Raw genomic sequence first — 19,484 nt, forward strand, 5'->3', positions numbered from 1 at the left:
ACATCTTCTGGGGAAGGAAATCAGCGTAGCACCAGTGGAGAAGGGGGGCAGATGGGGGAATCGGCGAGGTGGCTCCAAGACTCTTTGCCGGGAACCAGCGGGGAGAGCACGGGTCCCCCGGTGCCCACACCCTCCCTGCGCAGAAGGCTTCCGCGCAGGGAGAGTAGGCGAAGACTAGGCATCAAAGAACTTTTATGCTGGAAGAAGTTCAAGAAACGCCCACTGACAGATTCTGCCAGCGATTGAGACAGCCACGGGTGAGTGGCTGTCCGGACAGGAAAGGTTCACTCAGGCAACCCAGCCAGGTGTTGGCACCGATTTACGCACGAGCAACCCCTAGAACCATTACACTACCCAAGTGAGAACTGCTGAAATTCAAGCTCCTGCAAATAACAGAAAAAGGTGTTCACAGTAGTAGTGCACCCGCTTTTAATTCATAAGGTCGCATTTCCTCGGCATTTCCAAGTAGGGCTAGGAAAACCTGTGTCTGAAACACCTCACATGCTCAAAAGTACACTCTCCTTTAATTTCTACTTCATGCCCTCCAGGACTAAATTATGCCATCCAAATAGTTTCTAGCGTTAATGCACTTTCTTAAGCTCTGGCTTCAAATTGCATTATCTTTTTATTTCTTTTTTTAAAAATGGATGTTGCAGGGGGGGAAAGTCACAGCAGTTGTCAAGGTCTTTAAGCCAATCAGTCATGAAGTGTTATTTGTTTGCGTGTTTTGAAGGTATTTCAAATGTCTCGCTTACTCTACACTCGCTGTGTTATTTTCTTCCTCTTGTCTCTCAGCCAGAGAGATTAAAAAAGAAAAGGAAAGTGAACAAGTCTTTTGATTAGAAAAGTATTGCATTTCAAAGAGAAGGGGGTGGAGGAAGACATGATTACAAGCTCTGCTTGGCAGACAAGAATCAGAAATCGAGTGTCAATGTCTGCTTTGAAGGAACCAGCCAGCGTAGGTGACAAATGTGCAATTGTGGAGCACCAAGGGAGTGCACTAAAGAGGCGTCGTGTATGATCTATCCCAGGAGAAGTAGTGCTAAATTTATTACATTTCAGAGCACAATTCAAAGTGTTGGTGCTGACCTTTAAAGCCCTAAAACAGCCTCAGCTCTGTATACCTAAAAGAGCGTCTCCACCCCCATTGTTCAGCCCAGATACGGATGTCCAGCTCTGAGGGCCTTCTGGCGGTTCCCTCATTGCAAGAAGTGAGGTTGCAGGGAACCAAGCAGAGGGCCTTCTCGGTAGTGGCGCCTGCCATGTGGAACGCCCTCCCATCAGATGTCAAGGAAATAAACAACTATCTGACTTTTTGAAGACATCTGAAGGTAGCCCTGTTTAGGGAAGTTTTTAATGTTTGACGTTTTATTGTGCTTTTAATATTCTGTTGGGAGTCACCCAGAATGACTGGGGAAACCCAGAGAGATGGGCAGGGTATAAATAATAAATTATTATTATTAGAACTAGGCAATAGGACCTACTCGGCAGTGGCGCCCTCCCATCAGATGTCAAGGAAATAATGAACGACACAAATTTTCGAAGACATCTGAAGGCAGCTCTGTATTGGGAAGTTTTTAATGTTTGATATTTTATTACATTCCTATATGTGTTGGAAGCCGCCCAGAGTGGCTGGGGCAATTCAGTTAGATGGGCGGGGTAATAATAATAATAATAATAATAATAATTATTATTATTATTATTATTATTTATATCCCGCCCTCCCCAGCCAAAGCCGGGCTCAATAAAACAGTACAACACAACACAACACTCTAAAATCATTCATTATAAAATTAATTCAATTCAAACCAATGGCAACCATTGGACCAGATAACAACAACAACAACAACAACAACAACAATAATAATAACAATAATAATAATAAATTACCTCAAATACTTGTTGCTGTTAGGAAAAACTTCTTTAACTACTTTCTTTAACTGTTTTTATAACGAATACTGTAGGGGGTAACTAGCTTAGTGCCCACCAATTGTGGACTCCCAACTCTCATCATCGCTAGTCAGCATGGTGAATGCTCAAGGATAAATGGAATTTTGGCTCATCAAAAGCAAGTGACAGGAATTAGATATCACCAGAACATCTGATAGAAGCCCCAGTTTATTAACATTGGCCTGGCTCCACAGGGTACCTAGTTTTTTTGGGGGGAAATAAAGGGGGAAAAATTCCTTTATTTCCCCCACAAAACCAGGTCGGGGAAACCGAACCAGGTCGAGGAACAGCGGGATGGCGGCGCTGCGCCTCCCTGCTGTCCCCCGAGCTTGTGGGGCTGGCTGATGTCTGCCCGGCGCGCGGGGCGCTCTACTTCAGGGTGCCCTGCGCGCCGGGCGGCAGGCTGCTATCCGCAGCGTGATGAGCCCTGCGGGGAACTCCTGCAGGGCTCCCCACGCTGTGGATGTCTGCCCAGCGCGCTCTGCTTCAGGGTGTCCCACGCGCCGGGTGGCAGGCTGCTATCCGCAGCCTAGACAGCCCTGCGGGAACTCCCGCAGGGCTGCCTAGGCTGCGGATGTCTTCCTGAAGCCTGGAGAGCGAGAGGGGTCGGTGCGCATGACACAGGAAGTGGAAACTGCCCACATTTCTCTATTTTGAGAAATTATTTACCTGTCTACCTTGTTTGTAGCTCAGAAAGTTGATGAAGGAAGTAGGCCGTTTCCCACTTTTTCTGAAGGCAAAGCATAATCGTCTTCTTCTCCTTTTTAATTCTGGCAACGTAATCCTATGCATGTCTATTCAGAAGTAAGCTTCATTGAGTTCATGCCAGATAAGTGAATATAGAATTGCAGTCTCAGTCTCTTAACTCCAGAAATACTACCTACTTAGAGCTGCTTCGTACCATATATTGTAAGAATATAGCTGTGTTTTCGATATCCCCTTTCCAACATTTGCAACATCTTTAGTCTGTTGCATTTTGAACAGTCCCCTCCTACTTTACTCCAGTGGCTTTCAAAGTGGTACAGAAATGGGTTCTGTGGAAGCTTATCAAGGATTCCTCAATGAGATCACAATGGTTTCCTTGAAAGTAAGCTGGCCCACTGTCCTCAATTACAGAGGGGACACAGGTGGCGCTGTGGTCTAAACCACAGAGCCTATTGGGCTTGCCGATCATAAGGTCCGCAGTTTGAATCCATGTTGTGGGGTGAGTTCCCATTCCTTTGTCCCAGCTCCTGCCAACCTAGCAGTTCGAAAGCATACCAGTGCAAGTAGATAAATAGGTACCACTGCGGCAGAAAGGTAAACAGCATTTCCGTGCGCTCTGGCACTCGTCAGTGTCCCGTTGCACCAGGAGTGGTTTAGCCATGCTGGCCATATGACCCAGAAAGATGCATGTGGAAAAACACCGGCTCCCTTGGCCTGAAAAGTGAGATGAGCGCCGCACCCCATAGTTGCCTTTGACTGGACTTAACTGTCCAGGGGTCCTTTAAGTTTACCTTTTTACCTTCAATTATGACATGATGGCTACATCTAAAGCACTTTATCTGTGGCATACAGAGCACTGGCAAGGCACTACTGAGCTGCCCAGAATCTTATTATAAACCGAATGTATGTTCTAGACCAATCCCAAGAACTCACAGTTATGTGGAAGACAAGTTCACATGCAGAGTGTGTCCTGGAATATAGAGAGTCTGAAAAGGTCCATCTGCTAATACTCCCAAGATTATTGCTGCAAGACTTTCTTCAGGTTTCCTCCGCTGTCACAGTGATGGTGAGTGGCAATAAGCCATCAGACCTTCTTATGATGTCATGATAAACTCGTGATAAACTTTCCAGGTAAACTCACTTGGTACCTACTGGGAGAGTCATCCTCCCCGTCCACCCAGACTTCAAGTTGGAGCTTTATCTCTCATGTTGTCACAATGTTGTCACTGCTGCTTTAGTTTTTTATATGTCTATTTCCCCCCTCTGCATATTATTATTATTATTATTAGTAGTAGTAGTAGTAGTATTAAATAAGCCATCTAATAAAAAAAATATATCTGAAGGATAGGATAGAAACTCCTAAAATAAGTAAATAAAATTATCCAAACAAATAAAAAATACTGTATTTTTCGCTCTATAAGACGCACCAGACCACAAGACGCACCTAGTTTTTGGAGGAGGAAAAGAAGAAGAAAAATATTCTGAATCTCAGAAGCCAGAACAGCAAGAGGGATTGCTGCGCAGTGAAAGCAGCAATCCCTCTTGCTGTTCTGGCTTCTGGGATAGCTGCGCAGCCTGCATTCACTCCATAAGACGCACACACATTTTCCCTTACTTTTTAGGAGGGAAAAAGTGAGTCTTATAGAGCAAAAAAATATGGTAAATTGTTTTAAAATCCTCTGTAGTAGAAAATTCATAAATGATTTCTGCCGGGGTGGAGGAAGAAATGTTACTAAAAGCCCAACATATACATATTTTCAGGAGAGCAAACATCACATAATGCCAATTTACAGACATCACCTTTTCCTATAATAGAGTTTGAGGGTTCGTTCACTTATCAAATCTGAGACATACTAGATTGGGCATTCTGAAGATAAATGAGTCCTCCCCCCCTGCCCTCCCCCATGAGGTGTTGTACTGTTCTTGGATATTTTCCTAATTTCCTTTGGCTTGTTGTAATTTCAAAATGGCTTGGCTCGGAAAATTAAAACTTACTTTCATGTTATCTTGGCAAAAGCTAGTGCCTCTGACTAATTTGAGGGTGCTCGTTAATTGAAATTGAATTACGTGCGGAATATCAGTCCCAACACATTGCCAACACCACTTGTTGACATTTCTGCACAGTGGAAAAACTAGCGCCAGTGTGGTAAAAGCTGCTTGTACAACTTAACAGTTCCATGAGTATTTAGGATTGTAGTTCTCAGGCCATTTAGACTGAGCTTTTACTCCCCCTTTCTCCCCTCAGTAATATTTTACAGACATATTACAAGCTCAGTAACTTCACTTCCACCAAATACTCACAATTCGAAAATCTGCAACACCCCCATGCTTAAGAGGCAGGAGAAAAACTCCGCTCTGGAGAAGTGGGATCTTACAATGATCGGAGCCAAATGAATAAACTTGAGCCATCAGCTTGTAATATTAAAAATTTCTGGGAAGCACTAGTTAGTCTTGAAATAATGAAGTAGACCCTGGGGTTTTAGTGGACTTTAGTTTTCCATTCCTCCCTCCCAGGTTAAAAAAACAACCCCAAAACCAGCAGTTTAGCAATACTTTTATTGTAATCAGGTGTCTCTGTCCTCCATAAATAGGGGTTTTACAAAAAGAACCTCTGCAGGCGCCCCCCCTGGGAGCTTAGAATTTGCTTGTAGTAAAGTTATCTGAGTTTGAGAAAACCAAAGTAACACAATTTGTGTCGTGCAGTGGAATCTTGGCCGGCTGCCACACCTTTCCTGCAGACCACATTTTTCTTGCCCAATACCTCCTTTCCTACAATTTCCCTGCTGCTCTGCCCCTTTTTGGTTTTCCCCTTCTAGTTCCAAATGTGTCTATCTTCTACCAGCTGCCAAACTAAACCCACGTTATCCAAGGCAGGCTGAATAAGTGGTGTTCTTGACACTAACCCCTTGCTCTTAAAGAACCGTAAAACAACCACTAAACAAAGAAACCTTGCGCCAGCCCCCATGCAAGAATGAAGCAAAATCAAATGGTCAAATTTTAAAAAATTGTGAAGAGTCTGGAACAGAAGAAGTCTGTCCCAAATCAGAAACCCTTTCACAGAATCATAGAATCGTAGGGTTGGAATGAACCCCAAGGGAAATCTATTCCAAACCCCTGCAATGCAGGAATCTCAACACACGGTCCCCCGTCCAATTTGAAGCCATGCTGGACCAAGCTTCTAATAGCTTAAGACTCCTCAACACCAATTTTAAACTGAAGACACGCTTCATTCTTGAGAGGATGTTCCATTCCATCGTGAAGCAATCAACTCATGAAGGTTTGATCTTTTTAGAGTATGAAGGAACAAAGAGTTACCTCAGAAGAGTTCATCCCTGCAATTCCATTTTTCTCTCCTTATTGGGGAGAAAAGCAAACCCACAGCTGCGGCTTGTGCAGAGATTAAAGGCCTAGATTCCTCTTGAGGTCTAGTGACATGGCACTAAGGAGAACCTCTGTTCAGGGTTCCATCCATCCCATCCAAAAAAGGATGTTTCATTCCTTTACTCCTCCCAATCTGCTTTCAGTTTGCCACTCTATACAGTGGTGCCTCGCAAGACGAAAAGAATCCGTTCCACGAGTCTCTTCGTCTTGCGGTTTTTTCGTCTTGCGAAGCAAGCCCATTAGCGGATTAGCGCTATTAGCAGTTTAAGGGCTATTAACAGCTATTAAAGGCTTAAGGGATTAGCTGCTAAAAGGCTATTAGCAGTTTAGCGCTTTAGAAAAAGGGGTTGGGGAGCGGAAAAAAACCTCAAGAATCGCAATACATTTTCGTCTTGCGAAGCAAGCCCATAGAGAAATTCGTCCTGCGAAGCACCTCTGAAAACGGAAAACCCTTTCGTCTTGCGGGTTTTCCGTCTTGCGAGGCATTCGTCTTGCGGGGCACCACTGTACTCCTTAGGTATTGGAACAATCTCAGGCCTCAATGTGTTGCTTTTTTATTTTTTATTTTTTGGTTCTGAGAACCTTGATTTCCCCTTGAGCATGCTGATACTCTCGCTCCTTTTTCTCACTGCTGTTTTGGCTATAATCCCCTTGGCTCTCTGTATCTGTGTTTACTACTATTATTCCCCCCACACACCTTTTTTAAAAAAAATATATTTATTTATTCAGTACTCAAACTTCCATTCCATATCGACAACGCTAACAACAGAAAGAGAAAACATAATACAGATAAGCTCCCTCAAAACACCGGAAATACATAATTAACACTCAAAGGTATTCCACATAGCCAGAACAAGCCAGAAATTTATTCCATTTTAACATAAAAGTATTGTGTTTACAATTATATTCCTTAAACCTTACATAATGCATAATTATAATTTTTTTGCCATTACCCAAGTTTTCTATCAAAAAGAACTAGTCAGGCGTGCGTGTCCCAAAAATGTTGCACTGAGTTAGTGCTCCTGTTCAGGGTTCCCTGTGCCTTCTGGTTTTCATTCCCAAACCCTTCTCAACAGATCTGTATCATTCTGTAGCCACGCTCACCAACTGTTTAGGGTTCCCCCCATCCTTATGGAATTTTTCTAAATGCTCTTTTGTGGATAGGAGACAACAACTTCTGCAAACTTTGAAGCTTCCACAAGTCTGCTGATACCTCCCGTTTTGTGCATAGATGGTACTCCTCTCACTACGTCAGGCTAGGTAGTCAAAAAATGAGTTCACTATAGTTTTAGGATGTTAAAACATAAATTCATTGATATTTGAAATGGCTATACTGAAATTACTGAGCGAGAGTAGCAATTATTGTTAACACAATGGGAGGAATTCAAGGTCACGCTATTATGATTGTTCTGTCAGGCGCAAGCATTTCTGCTTGCTTGATGTAATGATCTCCCCGTCTCCACCATGTGCACTGTTCTGCGAGTTTTCCTGATCCTCCAGAGCAGATTTGGGGGACGCACAGGGGGGCAGGAGGGGAAGCCCTGTTGCGCTAGTGGGAGTCATTGAGCTGGTTTCAGTGGGTTAGCTGAACCCAACCCACATAATTATTCAGATACTGAAGATCCCAGTAAAAGCCCGAGACAGCTGTTAGTGCCATGCCATACGGGTACAATTCTATATGTAAGTAGTAAGATGTGACTTATGTCCAGTTCACATTGGCAGTACGATTCAACAAGACAGCCACTTGGAATTCCTTCTGTGCTTCCTTGAGGCAAGGCAAAGCAATCTGCCTCAGCCGGCAGACCTGACCCTCTCCTTCACCACTGCACCACTACCAGCTTTGTACTTGCCACTGCTGCCACAGTGGCCTTGCCTTCACCCTTGCCAATGCATCAAGGCGACAGTGCGGGTGTAGCCACAGGCCAAGTTGCAGAGGTGGGCCTGGCATAAGCGTGGGTGTTGGCAGTGCGGTCAGGGAGGGGGCCCAGATCTTCCAGGAGGAGTTAACTAGGGTTGGTGCCTACAGTGGCAGAACATCCCGAGCCACCCCTGATATTAGCTCATGGGTGAATAAATTGTGGCCAACTCCAAATGTTGCTAGACTAGAATTCCCATCATCTCTGACCACTGGAGTCCAACTACATCTGGATGGCCACTTGTTCTCTTCCTCCATGCAACTTCTTTGATCTATGTTGGTCATCAGTTACGGAAACATGGAATCATATAGTTGGAAGGGACTCTGAGGACCATTTGTTTGTCCCCCTGCAATGCAGGAATCTCACCTAAAGCATCCATGACAGATGGCCATCCAACTTCTGCTCAAAAACCTCCAATGAAGGAGTCTACAGTCTCCCAAGGGAGTCTGTTCCATTGTCGAACAGCTCTTACTGTCAGAAAGTTCTTCCTGATTTTTAGTCGGAATCTCCTTTCTTGTAACTTGTAACTCCAGAGCAGGAAAAAACCAAGCTTTCTCTACCTTCCATGTGACAGCCTGTTAGATATTTAAAGATGGCTATCATATGTCCTCTCAGTCTCTTCTACTCCAGGCTAAACGTACTCAACTCCCTCAACCATTCCTCATAAGGCTTGGTTCCCAGACCTTTGATCATCCTCCTCTGCACAAATCCCAGCTTGTCAATATCCTTCTTAAATTGTGGTGCCCAGAACTGGACACAGTACTCCAGGTGTGATCTGACCAAGGCAGAATAGAGCAGGACTACTACTTCCGCAAAGGTGCAGGACTTAAGCCTTATTGCATGCTGCTGTAACTTAAGGGGGTGGCTTGTGACAAAATGGCAAGCAAAATGCTTAACCTTCCATGTGATAGAAAAATATGGTGTTCAGGACCAGCCCAAGGCACAGTCCAAGTGTGTCAAAATTTCAAGTAGCAATCTCCAAGCTCAATAGCTATACAAAAAATGAAAGCAAAGAAACGTACCACTGCCCAATTGTTAACAGAGACACTCCATTCAAGGTAGAGGATGTTACACCAGAATTCCAAGCCAAGTCCCAGTGAAATTAATCGTTAGTGACTGCATGGCAACAGTGCTTGGATGCGACCATCAAAAAGGGATTACCACATACTCTGATTCTATTACTGTAATTCTAACTCATTCCCCACCTCCACCAGGGAGCATACGATATGAAGGGGAATTACTTTATTGAAAATACGGTATGTAGTTTCTCTTTTTATTTGTGGTTATTGTGGGTGATTAACATTGTGAGTCATTTAGAATTTGCATGCAGTATCAGCTGATAGAAAATCCAAGGCTCCATTTTAACTTGGATTTACGCCTCGGTTTCTGCAAATATGTATCTACGGCGAAAAAATGGCTCGACCACAAAGGAGCCTGTTCTTTTCAAATGCATGCATGCATGACTGCCACACTGATGGAAGTTACAAGAGTGCATCAAAAGGAGAATAAGCTTCCAAGTGTCTGCAATTACTCGCTGCATCTTCAAAAATCAATACGCTATTATAGCTGACCACACTCGAGAAATCCTTACATTTAAATAACATTAAAGTTATGCCTCAAACCTACAAAACCCATAAAATTCAGATTATTTACTCAAGAGAATAGTCTGTACAAAGCCTTTTCCTCATCTCTTGGCTTAGCTAATCATGCATTTGTCAGAGATGTTTTATTTGCAGGGCTTAAATACTGTGTATGTATTTCTGCATTTAAAGTACACCACTACAGTGTGTCTGGGAATAGAACAATTTGCTTATCTCGGAGTTCAGCCCTCCATTATCCACACAGCCCTGTATGGCAATAGCTCAGAATCAAATTTCCTTATGTTCTTACCTATCCCATAGGTAAGAACAATGTTTCTATAGCCCTCTAAGAGGCACTATCCAGAATTAAAGCAGTTTTCAATTCTCCAGTTATCCTGTCATTTGGTTTCTCCAAGGAAACCTCTGTAACAAGGGCATAGGAATTCATTGCAGATAGTCACTAGGGGGATCTCCTACTCTGAAGGATGCCTGGAAGCCAGGGCTTCTCCATTTTGTTCTAGCCACTTTGCTATAGCTTACACTGGTGTAGCAAGCTGCATTCCCATGCTTTACCAAGCAGCAATGATAAAAGCACAAGAACAGTGTTGGGAAAAAGGCAATGCAGCAACAGAGATGGCTACTCCCATGCAGAGACTGTAACCCAGGCATGTCCAAAGTCCGTTTCGGGGGCCTAATCCAGCTCACCAGTCGATTTAATCTGGCTCCCATGGCAGTATATGTCCTGGGGCAAAATTGTAAAAAAAGCTCAGCAACCTCAATCCTAAAAAGCTGAACAACTTTGGGGTAAAATTGTAAAACAAACTTTGGGCCCCCCTTTACCATTCCACCATCCACCAGTCAAGTTGCCTCCACATGGCATGAAAACCACCAATTAACATGCAGTGACAGCATAAACACTATGACAACATCACTTAACCCACACAATTCCTCTTTCATATGCAAGACAAAACCACGCTGTGAGGGTGAACCCACTGAAGGAAGAAGAGGAGTGTGGGGGGAGCGCACTGCCCCCGGCAGCGTGATCCCGGTGGGGTGCCATTGCAGCTGTCCCACCGCCCACACTGGGTGCCACGTCCCTGTGGGCGACGTGTCACACCCCTGGGATGCGCGCCAGCCCCACCCCCTGCTCTCCGCCCCCCGGAGCATGAAGCTCTGCCACTGGGTGAACCCACAGCACCTCTTCCAGCACAGTTGCAAATTCTTAGTAGTTTAATGGTTAGAAACGGCCGCAGACCACACCTGATCACTGGGAAACAAAATTTTTGTTGCATTGACACCTGCAGTTGTTCTAACCTAATTTTGACCTGATTTCATATCCGAAGTTGGTTTTGTTCTGTAAGCTCTAGTTTTTTTTTTTTTGCAATTAATGTTTTTCACTTTTCACCATAATCTTTGTTTTTCACAATGCAAGAATTCAATATTTTATTAAACACATAGCCAAAGTAGTACAATAAATGTTAAGTGACTTATATAGCATTGAAAATGACATGTACAGTTGGAGGTATGCAAAAAAAATGTATTCCCTTGGGATACACAATATACTGGGGAACAAAATTTTATTCATTTTCTGTTGCATGGGATTTTTTCAACTGTTCTTATATGTTCTTTCAATGCTGATTTCAAATCTGAAATCAATTTTTGTGTATGTGCTATAGTTATCTTTCAATTTCTGACTTTTGCTGATAGAGTATGTCATATTTACACTGGGGCTAAGTGGGCACTGACACGTTGATCTACCGTAACCACATGGTAATTATTGTTTTGCAAACTTAATTTTTCTTTATTTTTATAGTTTTGTAACCTAGGTATTTGTATTTTTCAGATCGAACTATGGCTGCTCTAGGCAGGGGTTCAAATTCTCAGATATACCCAAGACACAGGTACCAAAAGAGCAACTCTTCTGCCAATGAATTAGACATGGTTGAAGGGGAAATGGTCAATCCGGTCCAGAAAAAGTCCAGCAGTTCCATAGCTCAGTTCTGTAGCTATAATGAAATCTGCATGAAGAAAAGATGGACTAAAGCCCTCCAGAGAAACAACTCCTGAATAGCTAAAACATTCCAAGCAAGCCATGCACATAACACTGCATGCACAATGCCTATGTTGGTATTTATGCATTTGCCATGGAGAGGGGAAAGGGCCACAAGGAAGAAGCTACAACAGGAAGTGCGTAAGCAGGAAGTAGCTCCAAGACCTAGCGAACGGAAAAGAGCAGACAAATGAGACGGGTGAACTTGACTCTCACACCAAAGAGATGGACAGGCAACCACAAACCCTTCTATGGAGACAGTGCCTGGTGAGCAACAATAATTATAGATAGAAAGGGGGTGAGTCAGCAAGAGTAGAAACCACAACTCCCATTCCCCTCAGCTAATCATTTTTAACCACACAGCCACAGAAAGAAGAGCTCATGATGGGGGGGGCTTGATAGTCTCCCATGACTATCATGCCCCTGACCACAAAGCCTGCTACTCAAGGAGGTCTACGGAGAGAGCTGTAGATCAGTGGAACAGCACAGACTCAGTAGGCAGGGGGCTGACTTGGCCACAGAACACGGCAAGAAAGAGCTGATGGGGGAACACACATGTACACCTGGGACCTCACACAGCTGTCTGCCTTAATTGGACCCCAAGGTACACGTCATCCAATCCAGCCACACATTCCACATATCCCATTGGTTGAAGACCAGCAGATACCAGCCCTTTCCCCACAAGAGCTTGCTATCCATTTCCTCTCCGCCACTTCATGCAACCGGCTGACAATACACCATAACCGTGGGATGGAGAAGGGTCAGGAGGGCAGTGAGCTGGAAGAGCCACCCCCTCATTCCTTGCTGCTGGACCAGCCACTGTACTGTAGGCAAGTCACAACCCTCAGTTCATTGAGCCCTCTTCCCATTGTATACCATCCTGAAGATGGAGGAGGTAACAATCAGAATGGGTTAGGGACCCCATTTGCCAGCTAATTCCTGATGAGTCGTTCCTTTAGTGGGGCAGCTCCTGTGCTCTGGATCTTACTGCCCCGAGGCAAGTACCCACACCATATTGTTTTAGATGCCTGATGAAAACCATTGCATTTCAGCAAACCGATTGAGAAGCATGACTTAGTTATCTGTGTCTAGAAAAGAGGAGACTTGAGAGGAGATACGACTGCCATCTTCAACTATCTAATGGCCTGTCACACAGGGGTGGGAACAAACTTGTTTTCTCCTGCTCTGGAGGGTAGGACCTGAACCACCTGACGTCCTTATAAAGCACTGGAGGAAACACTTTGATTCCAGGCTGCTTCCTCCAGTCCCCTTGACTGCACTAGTGCAGCCAGTCCCAGATGATTGGCTTGGCTTTGGCTGTGCAGCAACCTCCAAGCACCAACAATCAACCATTCATTGGTGCCTGCAGAGAGCTCTTTGCTGCGCTTTGAAAACCTGACAATTAGCTGATAGTCAGGGCTTCAGAGTGTCTTCAAAGTTTCCATAGGGGCAGCCAAACCAACCAACCAACCAGCAGACCCCGCAAACCCCATTTGTCCCAGGTCTGACTTTACCTGCCACACACTTGGTGTCATATATGACGTCAGGTGCAGGCCAGGTGGGTGCGGTTTGACCACAATGGCTTTAATAATGATGTGTGTGTGTGTGTATTTGTTTCCAATTCGTTTGCGGATTTTACATACGTCTTCTCTATAATTTTGTTTGTATACTTTTTGGAGATTCTCTTTTTGATCAAGTGGTATATAAACACTCTAAATAAATCAAACAAATGTGAAGACAAGACACAGATGAAACAGTCATTGCTTTTTATTAAGCTGTATCACAACATGGAGAGTTAGGGCAGCAGGGTTCCTGTACCTGCGACAGTTGGGACAGCAGACAGCTCATTCCATCATCATCATCATCTCAGGTCCATGCTGCATTTGCTAAATACTGTGTACGATGCACTCTAGAAAGGAAAGGTACCAGAGCAACCTCCCAGAGGAGCAACTGGCCTTCCACTGGGCACTGGACTAGAAGCGAGAAACATCCTTTCCTCTGCTTGTGTTGGATGCTTGCCTGGTTGCCTGTGGGGAGACGTGAGAAACATGTACATGATAATGCATAATGGATAACAGTTGTAACCAAAAGGTATAATAACCAGGGGTTCATTAGGGGCTCATGAGTGAGGTCTCGAGAAAGGGAGACACCTGCAGACTAGCTCTGCCTTCCACTGATGTCTGCATTTGCAGACTCGTTTGCTGGGGGAGGACAAAGTAGTCATTAATATAATACTCACACATCCCGTACACACCGGAGCGCTCTCCATGTTGTTTGTTCGTTCTGCTGCAGATGCCCCAGCTTTCATCCTGAAAGATAGGACACCTTATGAATGGTCTACAAGAGGAATGAGTAGGATGGAACATGTGGTGTTTCCCCAGCTCAAAAGGCTGCACTCCCCACTGCTTTCACCAAAGGCAGCAGTGGGCTTGTAGCTAACAGAAGCAGCCTTTAGTGCATACTTACTCTTTGCACTTTGTGATGGATACACTGCTCCAGTGTCAGGGATGGTGGGAGTTGGAGGCCAACATCATCTTGGGGAGGGGGCACAGGTTCCCCATCTCTGCAGCAGGCTGTGTGTCAAGGATAGGGTTAGTATCTTAGGAGCTTGGCACTAGAATTGAAATGAATGCTTGGAAATCACAAACACAGAACCAGGGTTTGTTATAATATGGTTTTGACAGGCAGTGTTAGGTGTTAGAAGACCTGTTCCGGACATAAGACCCAGCAGAATCAATATATTCTATACTGCTTACCTCGCTCTCCCCCGTGAAAGCAATGAGCATAAGAGAACAGGAACAAAGTAATTACTTTCGCACCTAAGTATTAAGATAAATTATTATTACAGTGGTACTTCTGGTTGCGAACGGGATCTGTTCCGGAGGCCCGTTCGCAACCTGAAAAGAGTGCAACCTGAAGCGCCGTATCTGCGCAGGTGTGCGGCACAATTTGGAGCTTGTGAACATGCGCGAGCGGCAAAACCCGGAAGTAACTTCCAGGTCGCCGAGGGACGCAACCTGAAAAGACGTAACCTGAAGCGTCCGTAACATGAGGTATGGACTGTACTATCACAGTGGTGTTTGAAATGTTAGCGTTGTTTGTATTCTCACATCTATATTGCAATATCCTGCAGAAGTGGCAAAACCCCCCACATTTACCATACTGCAAAGGTTTAAGGGGTTTGTACCATGCTAAAGGACCAACTGCTGTCCTAGGAGCCTGTCAGCCAATTAAAGGTCTGCCAGAATTCTCTGTATATGTTTACCATTAATTAATGAGTGGCTACTGGACACAGGGACTGGTAGTACCCAAACTGTGAGTTTGCCTGGTAACACTGTTACTATTTTTAGGTGCCAGGTAAAGTCTGTCCTATTTTGCCTGTGCTTTTAACAATACTTAGCGCACAATTCATTTTGTTTCACGGCGGTCTTTTAAAATGCCTTTTTGTTTCTTGTATTCACTTTAACGTTTAAGTAGTGGTTTCTTTTGTATATATAGTTTATTTATATGCTGACAAACATACAGAAAACAACACATAGACATACAATATATTACAAACAAAATACAAATAATATATAAACGTGAAAATAAAAATAGAAAAAAGAATAAATAAGAAAAAAAGAACGTATCTCAAAAAATAAAGATATGTATTAACCTAAATTTGAGTCCATTTTCTTTGTTGACTTCCTTCGTCCTCTACGTGGGTCTAATATCAACCATAGTAATCTGCTTTCTTTAATCTTCTTTTTAAACTTACTTTCCATTTTGATTGTTTTTATTCTAACCGTACATCAGTTTAAAGGTAAAGGGGCCCCTGACCATTAGGTCCAGTCGTGGTCAACTCTGGGGTTGCAGCGCTCATCTCACTTTATTGGCCAAGGGAGCCGGTGTACAGTTTACAGGTCATGTGGCCAGCATGACTAATCTGCTTCTGGTGACCAGAGCAGCCCACGGAAACGCCATTTACCTTCCCGCCGGAGCGGTACCTATTTATCTATTTGCACTTTGACGTGCTTTTGAACCGCCGACCTTCTGATCGGCAAGTCCTAGGTTCTGTGGTTTAACCCACAGCCCCACCTGCGTCCCACATCAGTTTACAGAAGTTAATTAAAACAAGTCCAAGAAGTAATATGCAGGCATTGCTTCTTCAGATAATCACTATATTTTCCCCAGTCTTTCTGAAGTTTTTGTTTGCTGTGGCCCCTGATCATGTCTGTCAGCCTGGCTAGTTCAATGTAACTGAATAAGTTATCTTGCCATTCTCATTTAAATGGAATTGTGTTTTTTTCCCCATGTTTTTGCGATCAGGATTCTAGCTGCCGCCACAGCATACAAGAATAGATTCTTGTATTCTCTGGGTATATCTGTATCATTTATTCCCAGCAAGAAGGCTTCTGTCCCCCGTCCCCCCCCCCCCAAAAAAATTTATATCTAAAGATTTTCTTCATTTCTTCAAAAACCAAGTCCCAGAAGCCCTTAACTTTTTCACATTGCCACCACATGTGTATAGGCGTGCCTTCTAATCGGTTGCACCTCCAGCATAAGTTGGATTTAGTTTATTCATTTTACAGATTTTTGTAGGTGTCAATACCACCTAAAGAACATCTTTATCATATTTTCTTTTATAGCTCCACATGCTGTGAACTTCCAGTTTCCCCTCCAAAGTTTTTCCCATTGTGTTATCTGAATGTTTTTACCCAAGTCTATGGCACATTTTATCATTACTTCTTTAATTTGTTCATCTTTAACCTCCCACTCTAACAATAAACTGTACATTTTAGAAATTACTTTTACTTTGCTTTGTAATAATTTTTTGTCCAATAGTAAGACTTCTGTCACAAATCCTTTATTTCTTTTGTCTTCATTAAATTTACTGGTGATATTGATATTGATTACTGGTAGCTGGTGATATTGAATTCACCCTGTTAGGTGGTGTTTCATTTCTTCATAATCCTTTAATTTTAGTTTCTTCTTCTTCTCTTCTAGCAAATCCCTATAGCTGGCCCAATTTGTTCCCATGTTTTTCTTCTTAATCGTTAACGATTCTATGGGTGACAGCCACCAGGGTACTTTGGGTTCTAAACGTTCTTTGTATTTCTCCCAAGTTTTGTATAATGATTTTCTTGTGACCTGATTAAGGAAACCTCTGTGCACCTTCACTTTCTCATACCCTAGGTAAGCGTGCCATCCAAAACGATTATCAAACCCCTCCAAATCCAATAGGTCACCATTTTCTAATGTTAGCCATTCTCTCAACCACATGAAGCACACTGCATCATAGTATAAAATTAAGTCAGTTAATGACAAATCTGTGTTTTTACTAACTTTTATTAATTTATATTTAATTTTCGATGTTTTATATTGCCAAATAAATTTGGTTAGATTCCCCCCCCCCATTGTTTAAAGCATCCTACCCCACCAATTATTGGTATCATTTGAAATAGGAATATCAACCTGGGCAGGATGCTCATTTTAACCACAGAGATTCTACCTAGTAATGATAATTATAATTAAATTAGAAGATGTGCTATCAGAACCAATGAAAATTATACTAAATGGTATATTGAAAGAAGGGAAAACACCAAAGTCCTGGGAAGAAGCGTATATCATGCTGATACCCAAACAAGGAACGGATAGAACATCAGTAAAAAACTACAGACCTATATCTCTATTAAACAATGATTATAAAATATTTGCGAGCATTTTGGCTGATAGGTTAAAAAAAGTACTAAATGAAGTAATAAACAGAGATCAATCAGGCTTTCTACCGGGTAGACACATGCATAACAATACAAGGAATATTATTGATATTTTGGAGTACTTAGAAATAAGATTGGATAAAAATGCTATCTTAATGCTAATCGACACGGAGAAGGCTTTCGATGGTGTCTCTTGAAAGTTTATGAAAAGATCACTGAAGAGGATAGGATTTGGAGAAAATTTCAGCAGGGGCATAGAGGCAACATACAAAGAACAAAGAGCTAAGTTAATTATCAACAACGAGATGACATAGGAATTCAGAATAAATAAAGGGACTAGACAAGGTTGTCCTCTTTCGCCCCTACTGTTTATAATGGTTTTGGAATTCTTAATGGTCGCAATTAGAAAATACAAAGAAATAAAGGGTATCTGTTCGGGGGAAATCGCATAAGATAAAGGCCTTCGCAGATGACTTGATAACAACAACTGAAGATCCGGTGGAAAGTGTGCCAAATTTTTTAGAAAGAATATCAGAATTTGGAAAGGTCGCAGGATTCAAATTAAATAAAAGTAAGACCAACATGCTAGCAAAAACCATGTCAACACAGGAAAGAGATTATTTACAGGAAACATCAGGTCGGGCAATAGTGAACAAAACAAAGTATCTGGGTATCTGATTAACAAATAGGAATAGTAATCTCTTTAAGGATAATTACATCAAGGTTTGGAAAGATATGGAGATCTGGAACTTTTAATTAGTTTTTGTCATTTGATGGCTTTAAAATTGAATCTGTAAACCTTCTTGGAAGCCACTCTTAGCAGAAAGGTGGGATAAAGATGTTTTTTGGGCAGATAAAACTGCAACAGTGAAGCTCAGTTTTTAAGAGTAAATAAATTCTGTGTCTTATTGCACTTGGGCATGGCTTCTTTGCGAGGGGACAAGACCCCTAACCATGAAATTCACCTTGAAGGTTGATTGTAAAAACTCTTGTTCACGGCATGGGGAGGGCATCTTTGTAACCACACCAATAACTGATCTTTAAAAACTGATCTTTAAAAATATAAAGCATCAATGAAGTCCATAACATCCTGAGAAACTCTCTCTCTCTCTCTATATATATATCCAGGGGGGTTGGGGGGTACGGGATGTTAGGGGAGGGGTAGTGCCTCTGGTGGGGGACACGCCATGTTCCTTCTGGTGTAGTTTGTCTACCTTTAGTCCTCATCCTCCACTCAGCTCTCACCTGTGGCTCCTAGAAGCTGTCAGCATGACACAGTGGCCACACTCCGGGAATGGCTCTAACTGGCCGGCTGAACCAGGTGAGGGTAGCCGATGGGTCTCAAACCCTTGGTGAGTTTGGAACTTCCCCCGCATGTAAAGACAGACGTCAACCGATTGAGCAGATGAGACCAATAGTGGGTCCAATGGTCAAGAAGGCAGTTTTATGGCCATGCTGTAGTGAGGGAAGTGAGGGGCATATGAAGGCAAGTCTACCCGGAAGGTAGCCCATCTAGGAAGCAAATCTCTGATCCATTATTTCTCCGGGAAAAGAAAAAGCTGAGGAGTGAACCCTACACAAATCCGGATTAGAGTCCCTAAGGTGGGTGGATAGCACCTTGTACGCCTCCTTCCAAAAAAATGCATCGCTCTGCTTTCCTTTGGACCACATCAGTGAGGCATGGGAACTCCCTGCTTATTGAAGTTAGGCAGCCACCCTCACTTCACCATTTAAGATGCTTGCTGGAAACCTTTCACTTTCAGCTGGCCTATCCAGACACAACAATCTGCCACTTTAAAATTTTGTTCAACGTTTCCCCCCTGTTTATTGTTTTTAAAGGTTCTTATATGTTTTTAAGTTTTTTAAAATGCATCCATATGTTTTTTAGTTTTTTAGTTACATCGCTTTTTATTGCAAATGTGTTTGCTACACTGGGCACCTTTGGGAGGAACGCAGAATGCAAGTTAAACAAACAAACAATAAAAACTAAGTATCAAAAACTAAAATAAAAAATAAAATACCCAGCTTTACAATGGGACAAAGATCCATATATTCAAGAACTCATGAGTTTATCTGCATCTTTGTGCACAAACACACATATCACACAAACCCAAATCTACAGCATACATCACAATATATCACCAGCTAAACATCACAATATACTGATATATCACAAGGAAGTAAGGTTGGAGCTCTGTAGAGG

At 42.9% G+C, this 19,484-nt stretch overlaps 1 protein-coding gene across 14 annotated transcripts in view; it reads right to left on the reverse strand.

The window, feature by feature from the left end:
* Positions 1-19,484, reverse strand: part of ST6GAL2 (ST6 beta-galactoside alpha-2,6-sialyltransferase 2) — an 86,710-nt gene that overhangs the window by 58,135 nt on the left and 9,091 nt on the right. For 2 of the 14 annotated variants that reach the window (XM_083437833.1, XM_083437843.1), the window contains exon 1: positions 3,589-3,762. The exons of 6 other annotated variants lie outside the window; for them this stretch is intronic. Coding sequence is in view for 4 of the 8 variants with exons in the window: in XM_083437832.1 (XP_083293958.1) it covers positions 2,620-2,742 (123 nt within the window). In the remaining 4 variants the exon portion in view is untranslated. Of the gene's footprint in view, positions 1-2,619; positions 2,745-2,851; positions 2,975-3,588; positions 3,763-19,484 lie in introns of those variants that run through there. 6 more of the 14 variants (XM_083437832.1, XM_083437842.1, XM_083437841.1 and 3 more) reach the window with 6 other exon arrangements.

This window comes from Podarcis tiliguerta (assembly GCF_965153285.1).
Source record: "Podarcis tiliguerta genome assembly, chromosome: 4".
NCBI classification, from domain to species: domain Eukaryota; kingdom Metazoa; phylum Chordata; class Lepidosauria; order Squamata; family Lacertidae; genus Podarcis; species Podarcis tiliguerta.